This window comes from Trachurus japonicus, chromosome 3 (genome assembly GCF_045865225.1).
Source record: "Trachurus japonicus isolate A0001 chromosome 3, Traja_1.0".
NCBI classification, from domain to species: Eukaryota; Metazoa; Chordata; class Actinopteri; order Carangiformes; family Carangidae; genus Trachurus; species Trachurus japonicus.
This window is the reverse complement of record NC_140909.1, coordinates 15620908-15637532: the sequence shown is the minus strand read 5'-3', so window position 1 is coordinate 15637532 and position 16625 is coordinate 15620908. Positions and strand designations below refer to the sequence as shown.

The following is a 16625-nucleotide window of genomic DNA, read 5'->3' as shown; positions in this document are numbered from 1 at the left end:
GGAACAATAACCCAACACCGGCGCCTATTAATGCATGTGTGCCGGAGTTTATAGCAAATTAAAGGCTTTTAATGTTAAATGGTGGCCCACTTACACAGCTAATGTAGGCTTTAGCACCAGCCAGCCACGCGCTCTTAAAAGGGAAATCTATCTTATGATGTCATGGGCAGGAGAGGTAGAGAGTGGGTCGAGAGAGGCAACAAGACAGATGAAAGAGAGAGGGAAAGGTGTGTGATGGAGAAGCAGAAAAAATGTCCTTAAGTGTGGTCATAGTATTGACACACACACATACACACACAGATGTATGCACTTGCTGACTTTTGTACATAATAATAAAGCTCTGTTTGTTTCTTTGACTATCTGGGCCATGATTCTGACCCGGTCCTGTGTTTGCATCAGCCCGTTGAAATTATCTTCCACTTCTCCCTTGATCTCTCATTTCCCTGTACCCCTCTTCTGTTATCTCTTCTCTCCTCACCTCTTTTTGCCTTTTCCATGTCTTTAGGTACGTGTATGAGCTGGAGGCCGCTACTGAGGGTGGGACCGGTGTGAGTGACAAATATGTTATAAAGACTCCAGTCTCATGCCCAACTGGGATCTCACCTCCCTACAATGTGACAGTGTTAGGTCCCTACTCCATCGCTCTTGCCTGGACCCCTCCTGGTGAGTAGCAGGATGGATGGACGGATGGATGGATGGATGGATGGATGGATGGATGGATGGATGGATGGATGGATGGATGGATGGATGGATGGATGGATGGATGGATGGATGGATGGATGGATGGATGGCTGAATCGTAGCTTAAATGATACAATACACTATGACTGAGATGGTTTCTTATTTTCTTGTAATTTGTGTTAATCTGATACACATGAAGTGATTTTTCAGTGTTACCAATACTAAAAAACCCTGTCATATTCATAGGCTTTAGCTCTACAAGACAAAAAATTATATTCACAGTATAAACGTTTTTCTTTGGTACGGAATAAGACTGAGGGTTTGACTGAAAAAAAGCCCCGGAGTAGTTTTCCATTCACCTTCTGGCCTCTCAGGACCTGGACACACATACACTGGCCTACATGAGCATACACTTGGCTGAGTTTTCATGCTTATGGGGCAGTGATTGTCTGCCCTAACCCATCTATCATTGACTATTACTCTCTCATTAGGCTGATTTCCTATCTCAGAAACTGCTTATACGGCCAACTAGCAAAGACACTTCACTCTGTGTGTGTGCATGTGTGAGTGTGAGTGTGTGTGTCTTTGTTTCTGTATATTTGTCTCTGTGTTTATGTATGCATCTTTATACATGTGTATTTGAGAGCCTGTGTGCGTGCGTGCCTGTGTGTGCTTGCATGCGTGTGTGTGTGTCTGTGTGTGTGCGTGTGCATATGTGTGTGTGCATGTCATTGTGGAGATATTTCCATAGGCAGGCCTATTCTATCGTTATTACGGGTTGATTTTAAAGGTGAGGAAATATCGGCTGGGTTCTCACGCTTGGTTAACTCCCTGAGCCCGGAGTCTGGAGTGTTTTCGACTTGTGTGTGTACGTGTATGTGTGTTCGCCTGAACCTCTTACAGAGTGTCTGTCTTTGTGCATGTATATGCTTGTGTTTGTGTCTTATGCATACATTGCATGCATTGAGTGCCAAAACACTGCGTATGGCCACTGAAAGCCATTTAGTCTAGGATCAGATGTGTGTGTGGAGGTGTGTTTTATGTTGTGAAGGGGCTCTATATGTGTGTATTTGTAATTTTTGAAATCCTGATTGAGAAATAGAAGACATTAAAGCAGCTTATCAGTCGTTTAATAATAACTTAAATACTTAACCTACATCACAGTCACAATTAAACCTGACTGAGCAACATGCCGATCAAAGAGAGATGCATTATAAATATCTCTGAGTGTGTGTGGACTATGTGAAAGTGTATTAACGCATCTAAAGTGTGCTCATATAAAAAGGTCCATGTGCTAGAGTCAGAGGTGTGTGTGTGTAGGTGTGTGTGTGCATATGTGAGTTGGGGGGTGAATAATTGAAGTCTTTCATTTGTCTGGTAATCAGTTCGTTCTCGAGATATCAAGAGTTCATGAATGTTGAATAACCCATCACAATACAGTAGGCCTGAATTATGGAAAAACCTCCGGTGAGAATATTAACAAAGTCTAAGTGCATGTGTGTATCTGTGTGTGTGTCTCTATATGTATACATTTGTGTGTTTTTTGTCTGGATGTGAGGCCACAGTGCCAGGATTGTAAAGGCTAGATCATTCAGTGTCCAGACAAAAATATTAGCAGATATGTAGATGTAGTTATAGGAAGCCAGCTGCTGTACTTATAGTGCTTATCAACCATATTTTCCTCAACATATTCAATTAAAACCAATAGGCTTCTCTTCAAAGTGGAAGAAATAGCTATTATAGTCTAGTCAAGTAAGTGTCAAGTCAGACAAGTTAATGTTACAGCCTGTTTAATTTAGGCTGAATCCTTTGTTGAGAAAAATAATGGTGGAGACTAGAATTTATTTCAACATGAATAGGTTCGTTGTTTTTAAAGTTGCACCATCATGAATGTCACAAGTTAGAAGAAAAAAAAAAAGTCACAGTCCATGTATGTAGCTTGGAGGGTCAGCTAAAAATGACATACTGTACCTTGCCTTGTGTTTTGGTTCTGTTACAGCAAACAAAGAAACTAAAGAAAGTCTTATTGTGTGTCTTTCTCCTTTCCCACAGTTCATTTCAACAGCAGACAGCCTGTAACATACAACATCCTATTTAATCCAGGAAGCAACAGCTCCATAGTGCATCATGCTGAGAAAAACCTGCACCACATTGTGACTGGTCTGGAGCCATTCACGAGCTACGACATCAGAGTGCAAGCCTGTCAGATCGGTAAATATCTTTTAATTGGAAAAATCGGCTATTTGTCGAGAAAATAAAGCCTCACACACGTTTTAATTGAGGAAATGAATGACAAAGAAACTAGTGTAAATAGCAGAGATTAAAATTGTGAATGTAGTTGAAATAGATAGATCTATTCTCTGTGGCCACATGGTTCAGAGGCTTGAGGATGGTAATGGTGCCTTGTTATATGCATTTAATGTCTAACATTTACATTTTGCTGTGTTTTATGATGTGAGGGGTGAGGAGCCCTGTGCTGTAGCCAGTGGTCTCTTTTCTTCAGGCCTCTAGTATATCATGCTCTAGCTGAGGTGTTTCATCTCCAGCCCTACAGCATGTGTAACCACGCTGACCTGTGATATGCTACATAAATGGGGTCATACTGAGGGAGAAGCCTTTGTAGATGAGATTTGTTCTGTTATTGTAAAAGAACCAAATGTAATGAATATGTGTCTGTTTCTGTTATTTGCCCTGTGTTGCTTCTTGCAGAGGGGTGTGGAGTTGGACTGGGTGTTTCAGTGCAAACTTTAGAGGCGGCTCCAGAAGGTCAGCCACCCCCGACTGTGAAGGCAGCTGGAGCCAATGTCCTGGAGATCCACTGGTCAGCCCCCAAAAACCCAAATGGATTAATCACCTCCTACCATATATACAGGTAACATACACAGCTACTGCTGCCTTCATTTTTACAATATGGGTTTGTAATGGGAACTGTCAGTGCTTGACTGTGGTACCTTCATGGTTATAGGAAACCAATACCAACGGTTTAGGAGGCAAATGATTTGTATGATCAAATGGCGCTTTTCCACTACACAGTCACGGCACGGTACAGCTTGGCACGGCTCAGTTTAGGTGCTTTTCCATTACAGCTGAGTTCTTCATAGTTCCTCCACAGCGGGGGCGGGGTCATCATATCACGGCGGTAGCTGCTGCGTCGTCTCGCTCTCTTTTTTCGATCCTCCAAACTCACTCGGCTGCACCTCGATCACGGACCATAGCGTGGTTTTCCACACAGCAGTCATTTAACTCACATGAAAGAATAACAACAGTCTCGGTTCAGATCAGTGGGCGCTGTTGTTGGTGTGTTTTTAAATTTAGCAGGTTTGATTCTCGTGTCGGAAGTCGCACTCATGACTCTTCCAGCAGTGACGACACTCTGGCCAATCAGTGGAAGGCAGCCAGCTGACATCACGTTTAGTATCGCTTCGGCTCGCTTGGAACCAGAGCTGAGGCGTTACCAAAAAAGTACCAGGTACTAGTGGGAAAGCAAAAAAAACAAGTAGGCCGCGCCGTACCACGCTAGTGTAAAAGTGCCAAAAGTCAGTTCTGAAGAGTGTACATAGGCACTTTTGTGTTTGCACCTTACTCACTGTCAGAAAAAAATAAGGAGCAAAGGCTTCTGGGATCATTAGAGAGTGTATCGAAAGCAGATGATCACTATTGACAAGCAGTCATAGAAACAACTACACTTCATGCTTTTACATTCCTATGTGCTGTACAGACCTGTGTGGTGATGTGGTCATCTCCAGAACAGTAATTAACCAGACGTCATTCAGACAGTACATCACACACACATACTCTTTGCCTACATGTAATGTACACATATACGGTCTATAGAGGAGTCGAGAAGTTTCGTTTATGTGTCTCCAGGCAAATGTCTGCTGGTCAGTCTTCGTACAATGTGTGTGTGTGTGTGTGTTCGTGTGTTCAATGCGTGCTGAAGGTCGTGGTCTGCTTGTTGACCAAAGAGTGTGTGATCTGTATGCAGGGTCAGACCAGACTAAGCCCTTTAACTCCTCAGGAAACACACATTAGCATAGCAGTACACACACTGACACACCTGGCATGATCAGACTCAGGCAGACAGGGACTTGGATAAAATAGGAAAATCTCTCCCTTTCTCTCTCTCTCTCTCTCTCTCTCTCTCTCTCTCAAACACACACACATACACACACCTGTGTGAAACCCTGCATAATCACAGACAAAGGGGCTTACCAAGACATCGTCGCGCTTGCATCAGCCACTGACTTACACATAATGTTTAAGACGTGATGTCACATTAATTTCAGTTCCACAACTAAGTGTGTTTGTTTCCAGCACGCTATATTAAAATATATTAAAACACTTATACAACACACTTGAGACACTTTACTACACTCCTTTAACATACTGATCCCATTTCTTTGTGTCCATGTTGGTGACAGCCAGGTTTCCAGGTTTCCCATCTCTTTACACAGACATACATCCACCCCATTCTTGTGAATGAGATCTCATAAAAGAGACAGTTTGAGAGGGTTTCTGATTTTGATTAACTGGTTTTGGTGGTCAGAGGTCTAGGTCACTGTTTTTGGAAACAATATCTGAAGACTGCCTGGAGGGACTTTCTTCCAATTTGGCACAAACATTCACTTGGACCCAAAGATGAAACGATGAGATTTCAGTGGACAAAGTGCGAAGTTCAAGGTCATGGTGACATCATGTTCTCATGACTGTGATATATCAGAAAGGCTAGTTACATCATTACCATCAGTGGTTTCAATTCAACATCACTTTCATTATAGCGTTTTTAGATAGATTAAAAAAAAATCAACTTAAAGAGGAACTAAGCAGGATTTCTCCCGTGGCTATGCTACATTTTTGCCTTAATTAAAAAGCTCCGGAGTAATTGTGATCGTTAACTACATGACTTGTGACTTGTGACTTGTTACGAGTGAGAACGGAGGCTCTCTGCCTTCACCTGGCGTCTCACAGCTGAAAATCAACCTTGCAACATCAGTGTAGTTACTCGGTCGCCGCCCCGGTGTCCCAGCTCTCGTCTCTGCACCCGCGACACAAACGCACTCTGTAACCCATAAATTTTTGTTTATGACGGTTAAGACTACACAAACACACACGTCGTAACATCGTATATGTTATGTAACGTTATCCACCGTTCCATTTATTGATTTTTCGCCGGCTTCGTTGTAAACAAATGCACATGGCTGAGAGCAGCGTAACCAAAACAGCGGAAAAGCAAGCGGACTTGCATAGTTCCCCTTTAAGTATATGAAACACAATTTCAGAAAATTATTACTAATTTTTTCACAGGCGTCCAGTAGAAACAGAGGAGGAGCTCCTGGTTTTCATCTGGTCCAGAGGGCCCCTTGAATTTTTTGATGCTAGCCCCACCCTACGACCCTTCAGCTACTTCCAGTACAGGGTACGAGCCCACAACTCCAAAGGCTCAGCTCTGAGCCAGTGGGCTTTGGCCCAGACCTTACAGGCAGTACCAGAAGACATGGCTCCTCCCACAGTCACACCCACTGGTGAGTTCACTCAGTCACATGAAAATGTTTTTTGTCACATGAAAATATTCTGGTATTGAATCACTGCACCAGTCCCACATGCCTTGCACTTTGACAGGTGCTCACTCAGTCCATCTGAAATGGAGTGAACCTCGACAGCCCAACGGTCTAATTTCACATTATAGACTGATTTACAAGAAGCACCAACAGGACCCAACGCTCAACTCAACTGCTGTTACTGCTCTCACTGTGGAGGTAAATGTACACACACACACACACACACACAGACAGTGCTGCTGGATGAGAAGGACATGCATTTCTCTGTGAGGGTCTCTTCCTTGGTGCTTGTTGTTTTCTAGGTGTTTGTTGTATGTGGTATCCCTTTGCTGCACAGGTTTCTGTGCAATAGTAAGTTCATTCACGCATTCAAAATTTTGTGAGAGCAATATATGATAGGTAGTGTGAATGTGTCTATTGTCATTTGGATGCATGTAAAGAAATTTGGACTACCTGTGGTGCTGGTGCCATCTGTTTGCCAGTGAGGGGCCTGAAGACACAGACACACACACACACACACACAGCCCATGGCCGCCTATTCTCCAGGGCCCTTCCCACAATTCTGTGCCATGCCTGATGCACTGAGGGAATAACTATGAGCAAGCCCCCGCAAACCACACCAAGACACACAAGCACACACAAAAACTCCCCCACACAGACTCACACATGTACTGTACACACACACACACACACACACACACACACACACACACATATACTGTATACGCCATCCAGTTTAAATAGGAGCTGGCAGCTCAGTAGCAGGCAAAGTTCACCCAAAGCTGCAATGAGATATTTGTCAACAGTGGCCAGCATCTGTCGGCACACCGCCACACACCTGTGTGTGTGTGTTATGTCTGAAACTTAGTTTGTGTAATTCTGCTTGTAGCAATTATCATATAATTCAGATTTGTCTCTGTGACATAAAAGAGAAAAGTAAAGAGAGACAAGAAACAAAAGTGACCAAATGGGATAAATAGAGATTCAAACAAGACATGATGATAAAAGAGAGAGGAAAGAGAAATAGAAATAAACATCAATGTATGAACATTTAAAGAGAGAAAAAAGGCAAAAGACCCGAGAGCCAGATTGGCAGAACAAAGAACAGAGTTAATAGAGAAGGTAAAAAAGAGAAGAGAGCGGTAGCGGGAGACCAAAAGAGAGAAGTGGAGGGGGGAGAAAAAGACAAGTGAAAGAACAAAAGGGGGGCAAGACAGAGTGATAGATCTGGGAAGGAGGGAGGCGAGTAAAAGGAAGAGAAGAGGTAGAAGTATAGATCTATATTCTGTCCATACGAGTGGCCTCTTCTCCCTCAGTGACCTTTGGCTTGTCACTCATAATTAATACAAGATGTAAATGGAGACCTTTCACCTTCTCATTGATATGGAACACTGTGTTTGTGTGTGCGTGCGTGAGTTTGTGTGTGTGTGTGTGTGTGTGTGTGTGGGTGTGTGAGAGGCTCATTGACATGGCATAGACTTATTTTGGTGGCGGTCATTTGTCACACAGTTGCCTTCGCCACATGCACTCCGTTGTTTAGGAACACACAAAGAAAGTGAAAATGAGAAACAATGTTTCCAGCAAACTTAAGATTTTTGATGTATTGGGTTTGACTTTTAAAAAAAAAAGTTAAGTTGCAGACAATCAGTCAGTTTAAGGACTATATTGTAGTGGTAAGGAAAAAAAGACCATTGCTGTGTTGCATATTGCTGTGTTTTTTTTATATTGCTATATTGCTTGTTTTTGCAGCTTTAACTAAACACAGTTTTCCATAAGCCAAGACAATTGTATGTTAAACATCTGCAAACATTATACACAACAAAATGAAATGGAACAAGGAGCTACAATCGGAGAGAGAGAATGAATGGGTAAGGGAAAAACTGTTGCAGTCAAACTCAGTTAGAGCTGTAGTTTTCTGAATGCTAACAAAAAAAATCATTGTTTGAAGTTGTTCTATTCTTAAATATTGTAACTACAGGATGATCTTTCATTTTAATCTGTTTAATCTCCTTAATGAGAGTTTTCCGGAAGTGACATTTTGGCCTTTTCTCACCTTTTAACTTCACTGATCCACCCTTCCTTTACTGCTCATAATCTCTGTAGTTTGTGGGTGTATTGTTGTGCATGTGTGTGTGTGTGTGTGTGTGTGTGTGTGTGTCCATTTGGTATGTGTGTATTTGTGTGTGTATTGATCTCAGGCTGGGCTGGGAACCCTGCTCTGTGCCAGCTTGGCTGATTAATGGGGTCGTCATGGCAATCGGACGGAATGAGGGTACGAAGCGCAGGCGGCCTGCCTCACTAGATCCCTACGTGCCGCCTGGCACACACACACACACAGTCGCACACACAGCCTCTCTCATACACACACACAGGCACAGACACACACACATTCTCTCTCCATGCCTTACACCTTTCTGACAGACATGTTAGTCTCTCACACAGGGTGTCAGGTTGCCCATGATCCTCTTACTTCTCTCATACTTAATGTTTCTCTTCATTATTTTCCATCCTTCCTGCTGGAGATTCTTCCAGTCACCGATCATCTTGGTTTCATTGGTTCATGGATTGTGTCATGCACCTGCCACTCACCTTACGCCTCCCCATGATCCTCTTCTCTCTTCCATGAGCCATCCTGTCTTTCCTTTTCCCTTGTCATTTGCACACACACACACACACACACACACCTTCTACCTTCTTTTACCTCTTCTGCACTTTAACCTTTCTCTGTACCTCTTCCATCGCCTTCACTCCATCACTCCCCGTACTCCTTGTCCACCTCCCTCCACCTCTCATTCACTCTCGTCCCCTCTCTTGCATCCTGCTGCCTCCTCCTGTGTTTCCCTGCCTACCACCTCCCTCTTTCTCCCCCTCTACTCTTCTGTACTTTCCTCCCTCCCTTGGCTCTTCCAGATGTTACACCGTGGCCCTTGGGATCATTGGTGAAGGGAGACCATGTGCATACATATATGTGTGTGTTTCTGTGTGCATATGTGTGTGTGTGTTGCTTTATATGGATACATATGTCTGAATATGACTGCGTGTGAGAATGTGTGTGTGCGTGCATTACATATTTTTGTTTGTATGCATGTGCAACAGTGTGTGTGTGTGTGCGTGTGTGCTGTATTAATACATCCCATTGATCAGAGCAGGACCCCTGACAGTCATCATCCCTGAGAACCATCTGGCCGACGCCTGACGCTCCCTCACCCAAACACAAGCTGACACCCTATTAATCTGTTACCGCCATGCATACATACGTGTGTGTGTGTGCGTGTGTGTTTCCGTTAGTGTGTGTGTGTGTGTGTGTGTGTGTGTATGTGAGTGAATGAATCAGCCAGTGTGTGTGTAAGATGGTGTGTAATGTGTATGTAAGAGGTTATGTGTAGAGTATGCGTTAACATTTTACCGTGCCCATGTTTCAGTGTGCGTGAAGGTGTGTGTGTGTCTGTGTGTATGTGTGTTCCAAACCCAAACCATGCACACACATACAAACGTGTACACGCACCACTCCACCATCCGCCAACAACAGCCGGCGCTGAAGGGAGCTGAAGGGTGCTTGGAAATTAAGGTTATTACACAAATTGAGCCATATGGTCTAAATATTTCAGAGCTGAAATTTACTAGGCAATAAAAATGGCCCCTACCTCGGTAATGGTGTAAATTACAGCTTAACCACCAGCGCTAATGATGTCCTTCTGTACGCCCCGTAACCAACCGTACATGAAGGACACATTGTTTAAAAAATACCCCAGGAAAAGCAAGAGAGAGACAGAGAGAGGGTGAGAGAGGAAAAGAGTAGAAGCGATAAGGATGGAGGGAGAAAGACGAAGTGAACGGGGCTAAGGAGGAAGTGAGAGAGTTGAGGGGAAGAGGTGTGTGAGGAGAGAAAAAGGAGAGAAAGAGAGAGAGTGATTAATTTAGAGAGTGAAGAAAGAGAAAGAGAGAGAGAGGTAGCAGCATGTTTACAATCTGTTAGTTTACCATTAAGAGCCCGTCAGAGAGCGCGGGACAGCGAGGGCCAGCCGGCGAACTGTGTCTGAAAGCCAACATGCGGTTCAGTGTGTGTGTGTGTGTGTGTGTGTGTGTGTCATATAAACAATTAGAACGTGTCTAGTTTGGCATGCACAGCAAGGAGACTTACAAAAGTATGAACATGTTATCAGAATATGTTTTGTGTACTTAGACATGAACGGCCTGCAGCTGTTTCGCATGATAACGAACAAGTAATAGTGTTGAACACATGATCACATGGCATGAAACACTAGGTATGAATACAGATGCAGAGGTTGTGGAATTTGTAAACATGCATGTTCATTGTGCTGGTCACAGGTTTGTTTGGGAATGCACAGTAAGGACATGATCAAGAAAGATACAGTTTCACCTAAAGGACTGAGAACACACCCACGATTCACAATCAGGCCTAGTCTGCACCAGTCGGCACTAGTTGGGCACAGTTGGCATGTTAGGGTTAGGGTTACTTCAGTCGCAGCAGTTTGATTTTTTGGAGCCGACTCTGGGTGCAGTCGGGTAGGGTGGAGACCTACTGGTTACCAACCAGATGAGGTGGGACAAATAAAATAGTGGACGTGTTTGCTGGATACTATTGGTTGACCTGAAGTACAGCTAGTACAGCTGAGCCTCACACTGTTGAGATGTAGATGTAAATTATCTCCAGTAACATTATAGGCTCTATTAGTGAAGCAAAATCCTCCTCCTCTTATTGTGATATCGGTAAAAATGTATTAATCCAGAATAGATTTTGCTTAACATAGCAAAATCAAAACATAGGATAGAAACTGTGTAGGTATCTTTAGAAAATGACTTTATCGATTTCTTTCTTTAAATCTGTAGATAAAGTAAGTTAATGCCATGGACACAGGACTGAACAACAGCTTTATTCCTTCACTTGTTGCTCACTTTCTGCTCAGTTGTCTCCGTTGCGTCGCTTAACCACGGGAGTGACAATAGGAATGACAAGGCTTTGCCCTTGCTCTGAGTGACACCCTTTAACAAATGAGGGAGAGCCAGAGGAGTGGAGGGAAGAGAGGAATGCAGAGCTGAGTGCACAGAGGGTGAGGAGAGAGGGATGAGGAGGGTGAGAGTGGAGGAGACAGGTGAAGAGAGGAAGGAAAGGATTAGAGGAGAGGATAAGGAGACTCAGATGCAGAGTTCGTGAGGCCCTCGGCCTATCAGACCCCTTAGTTAGAGGTCTCCATCTCTGATTGGAGGGCTCTCAGCATTCTGCATAAACAGGCAAATAATCAGGCTGCAACACTCCCTCCTCTCCTCGCTGCAATCTTTCTCTCTGTCTCCTCCCTTCGTCGCTCCATTACTGTTCAGGCCTCCCTCCATTTCTGCATTTCCATCTGGGTTTTCTCTACCTCGGTCTCAAATTACAGTTTTTATGTTATTCTCATCCTCCATCGTTGGCCCCTCCATTCCCTCTTGTACTGTCTCCCTCTCACTCTGTCAAGTGATTTTTTTTTCAAGTGAGTTTAGTCTGTATTCTCTTACTTTCTCATGCTCCCTCTCTCTTTCCGCTCTCTCTCTCACACACACACTCTCCTTTGCTGGGTAATGACAGGTTGTGTGTTATTGTGTGTCTGTCTGTGAAGAGGCTACACCATCCAGTCTAGTGCTCTCCACTTGTCTTAATGGGTGTTTAGCACTGCAACCATGATATGATGGTCATCACTTTAGAGGAATGCTGAGTGTGTGAGTGTGTGTGTGTGTGTGTGTGTTTGTGTGTGTAGAGAGAGAGAGAAAGAGAGAGAGAAAAATGAGTTTAGTATATTTGTGATGTTTTTCAACTCTGAAGGAACGTACGTGTGTGTGTGTGTGTGTGTGTGTGTGTGTGTGTGTTTGTTTTGGAAGTGGGCAGTATGTTTGACCATAGCCTGGAGGGGGCGTTCCTGCCAACCTCTCAGAGCCTGGATATGAATGCAGAGTCTCTGTGTTTACATTTGGCTGTCAGCATAATGTCCAGCGATCGGTGGTGAGGGGTTTAAAGATGACAAGTCTGCCAGAAAAAGGCTGTAGTCTTAGTAAGATGCTGGTCTGTGTTTACATTTTGCACGAGTCTTCCATCAAGTGTAATTTCAGCGTGATCCCGGTCATGTCAAACAAACTCATTTTGCTTTTGTCTTTCTACAGCCATCAATGGGATGTTCTATATTCTTTCGAATACTGCTTCTCAATTTAAACTATAGCCACCTTGTACACACAAATAAACAAACAAACAAAACATTATTTAGTCTTTGTTTGTATAGATGTCTAATGAAATAAAGCTCTGATAAAATTAAAGAGACAAACACATGCTTGCTCATTTCAATCTCAGGACATATCTGTGGATAAGCATACTGTTCCTCACTCGCCAGAATTTGGCCATTGGTCTTTGGCCACATAACACACACACACACACACACACACACACACACATATATATATATATATATATATATATATATATATATATATATATATATATATATATACACACACACACATCAAATATGCTGTTCCTGGGGTCTAGAACCGCCAAAGCCAATCATGACTGTCGGTGTGAAGTGGGCATGCCTGTTCCAGACCCCTGCAGTCCCTCTCTATGTCTGTGTTGGCCACAGACAAACACATGCCTAATGGCTCTCTCTCTCTCTCTCTCTCTCTCTCTCTCTCTCTCTCTCTCTCTCTCTCCCTCTCTCTCTCTCTCTGTGCGTGTGTGTGTGTGTGTGTGATGCACGAGCGTCTGTATGTGTCAGGGTCTGTCTAACGCACACTGACTAGCAGGGACACCCATGCAGGGCATTTGCAAACAGACACAGGGCAGTTGTGCCAGCAGCATTGAATTAAGTGTGCACACATAAAATACATACACATACACACACAAACTTGGCTTGAGAGCTTGGCATGGGGGGGCGATGGAGCAGCGTGGGGTTCACTGGCTGACCTCAGAAAACTCAGAAAACAATTACTGCTCTCACAGGGCTGGTCAGTGCACAGCTTGTACTAATGGACTGGTCTGAAGAACTGAATCGAATTGAATTGAATCGAATTGTATCAAATCAAATCGACTCATATCTTACTATGGCATGTTTTACCGCACACTGTCAGAATTAAGACACATAAGGAAAGGTGAACCAGCATGGTGCTTTCTAATCTCTCCAGGACTTAATATGACAGAGAAGAGAGGCCATAGACGGCCTGTGGAGAGACACGTCCCTGAGGTCGACCAGTTGGACCCCGTTCACTTATAGGAATGTGTTCGTAGGCACTTGCTTTACTTCTACCTGCACGCATGTGTGTGTATGTGTAAGTGTGTGTGAGTGAGAGACAAAGAGAAAGAAAGACTGTATATGTATGTGTGTGTGTGTGTGTGTGTGTGCGTGTGTGTGTGTGTGTGTGTAGCCATATGCTAATGTTGGTCCGTCTCTCTGTCTCTGTCTCTCTGCGGGGCCCAGTGCTGGGGCCTTTGTGAGATAATCAGCATAATTCTTTTGACAAATACACATGGTTATTCTTAATTAGTATCACACACTGTCCCCCCAGCCGCACCCTGCCTCTCCACCTGAATATCACACACACACAGATGTGCAGTTGCACACACACTTCAAGGGACACATGGGCACAAAACAAGATGCCAGCAGATGTGGGCTTGTTAAGATACGTGCAAATGCACACACACACACACGCACACACTGGCATCGATATATTTGTTCTACAAACATGAGCGCGCACTGACCCGGCACTCAGAAACACACACACACTGTCCAGAGGACCCCTGCTGTAGCTCAGCTCACACACCAAAGAGAAGACAGAATGAGGAAATAGAAGATTGAATAGATTGCTTCCTTGCCCTCAATGCTAAGTTGTGTTGAACCGTGTAAGATCTGAGGGCTCTTTAATGTATAAATTAGCACGACCTCTTCCTGTCTCTTTTCTTCTCTCCCTATCATTGTCTCCTTTTCTCTTTTTCTGTCTTGTTTACACTTTACACAATCTCTCTTGCCTCCCCCCATCTCTCTCTCTCTTGACTTCTTGCACCCCCTCTGTTCTTTTGCATTTGGCATGATTAACTGGTGACTTTGATCATCCACACACATGCACATGCTCATGCTCACTGGATTTAGGTTGACGAGAACGTTTTCTTTTCATATCTCACATCGTTGCTCATGTGGTCTTCATAGGTTAGCCATTTTTTCCAAATAGGCTTTACAGGGGAAAAAACACCATTTATCAAACAGCCATTACTACAACTGTACAGCTGTTGACATTTACTACAGCTATGATTTTGCCTGGGATGTAGAATAAAGTGAAAATCCTACACTAGAATCATAAATACCCATTTCTGAATTGCAGTACACGTCCAACCCCAAAATATCTCTTAGACATGAACTGATGTGTATCCAATGAAGCCACTCACAGGTCAACCTGTCTTAACTACACCAAGGTCAGATGCAGTCATAGTACAGTATATATGAAGTATAAATGTAGAATAGATGACAAATCTTACAAATATATGAGTGGGGAAACACACTCTCTCTATACTCCAATTTGTTTATCTTCGCTGCAGAGATTAGTGGGTATTTACCTTAACGTTATTCATGTAATTATTTCTTCGATAGTTTTGTGTGTATATCTGTGCTTGTGTGTTTGAGTGTGTACATGTGTATGTATGAGAGACCAATAGTTATTGAGGGAGCTGTTAATGTAATGTAATAGCAGTGTGTTTCAATGTTACACCTTTTGATTACTGCCTGTCTGTGTGTTGGTGTGTGTGTGTGAGTGCGCACAGTTAGGAGGCCGAGGTTATGAATTTCATAGCACTAGATTGTTGAGTATTTATGTGTGCGTGTGTGTGTGTGTGTGTGTGTGTGTGTGTGTGTGTGTGTGTGTGTGTGTGTGTGTGCATGCATGTGTGTGTGGTGTAGCGAGGAGGCTGTTAATGTGGTGTGTTTCAGTGATAAAGTGTTTGAATGTATTGCCATCTAGAGGCGTGTAGCAGAGTCTCCATGCTCCTATAAAAGCTGCCAGCGCCAGATGCTGCTATTGACAATGTGCATATGTTAACCGCTTTATAGGCCACATGCCTCACATATTTCACTGGCTTTTAAGGTAGAGAGATCTCTCATTCTCGCTCACTTAATCTGTCTCTCCCTTTTGCCACATCTATCTTTTTTCTCTCCCACTTTAGCTTTCTCCCCTCTTTTTTTAACCATTCACTCAATCTTGCGCTCTCTATCTCTCTCTCTCTCTCTCTCTCTCTGTCACTTTCCCCTCCTCTTTCTCTTCTTTTTTATTTCCTCCATCAGTTATTAACTTACTTACTCCCTTAGTTTTAGCTCTCTGTCCTACATCGCCTTACTTACATATACTCTATTTCATTCTGATCTCTTTTTCTCTCTCAGTCTTTATTTCTCACCCCCTCCAACCCTTTCTCTTTCTATCTTTCTCCACCCCTGTGTCTCTCTCATTGTGTCCCCCCCTCCCTCTCTCTACTGAGAAGAACTGTGATTTGCAGGAGGATTTAGCTAGTGTCTAGGGGCTTATTAATCCTATTTTACTGTGGATGAAAAACATGTTGGCTCCCAGACATGAAAACTGTGAATACATGCATTCTGGTTGTTGCTCAGGCAGTTCATCCTTGGTGCCACGCTACGGTGATTTGTCAGGGTTTTCATTTGATTCAGTTTGAATTGGAGCCTTTTTGATCCTCTTGCTGCTGCATTGAAGTGGGTTACCAGTTAATCTCTTTACATATGCTTGCTTATGTGAAAGCATACAGTCCTGAAACGACTCTTTAAAAAAAAAAAAACTGCAGAGTCAACACATAAAAAATAAATACAGCCTCCTGTGATGTGCATTCACACAAATATGTTGACACATCCACAGAGAAACATCAGTCTCACAGCTGATTCATAGCTCACAGTCATAAACAAACAAACAGACAAACAGGCAATACCACATCCTGGAGCCCAGTGCTCCCTGACTACCATGTCATAGCACGCCAGGGCCTTTTGAAACAACAGTGTGTCTCTTATCAATTAGTAAATGTTGTTCCCACTGTATCACACACACACACACACACACATACACACAACCACACACACACACTACCCTGTGTCTGCCAGGGTGTTGGGCTGGGTCCCACTGCCTAAAGCTACTGGCAGACACACTGTGTCTGTGTATGTTTGTGTGTGTCTGATATGAAAGGGTGCATGTGTGACATAAACACTCAATCTGGAAGCTTTGAATTCACCCATAAGGGACGGCCGTCTAGCTGCCAGTCTCTCTTTCTGCCTCTGCCACTTTCTCTGGTGTCTGCTTACTTTACCATGGCAGAGCCTGAATGTTGAAATGTTGATATCACAAATCCCATGTCATGTCATCT

General features: G+C 43.5%; 1 protein-coding gene across 1 annotated transcript in view; it reads left to right on the top strand.

Moving 5' to 3' along the window:
* The window catches only part of ush2a (Usher syndrome 2A (autosomal recessive, mild)), a 184947-nt gene that overhangs the window by 151510 nt on the left and 16812 nt on the right, over positions 1–16625 (top strand). Inside the window, exons 70-74 of the mRNA XM_085764102.1 lie at positions 506–663; positions 2733–2891; positions 3390–3552; positions 5985–6202; positions 6300–6436. Of these exons, the coding sequence (XP_085620228.1) occupies positions 506–663; positions 2733–2891; positions 3390–3552; positions 5985–6202; positions 6300–6436 (835 nt within the window). The remainder of the gene's footprint in view (positions 1–505; positions 664–2732; positions 2892–3389; positions 3553–5984; positions 6203–6299; positions 6437–16625) is intronic.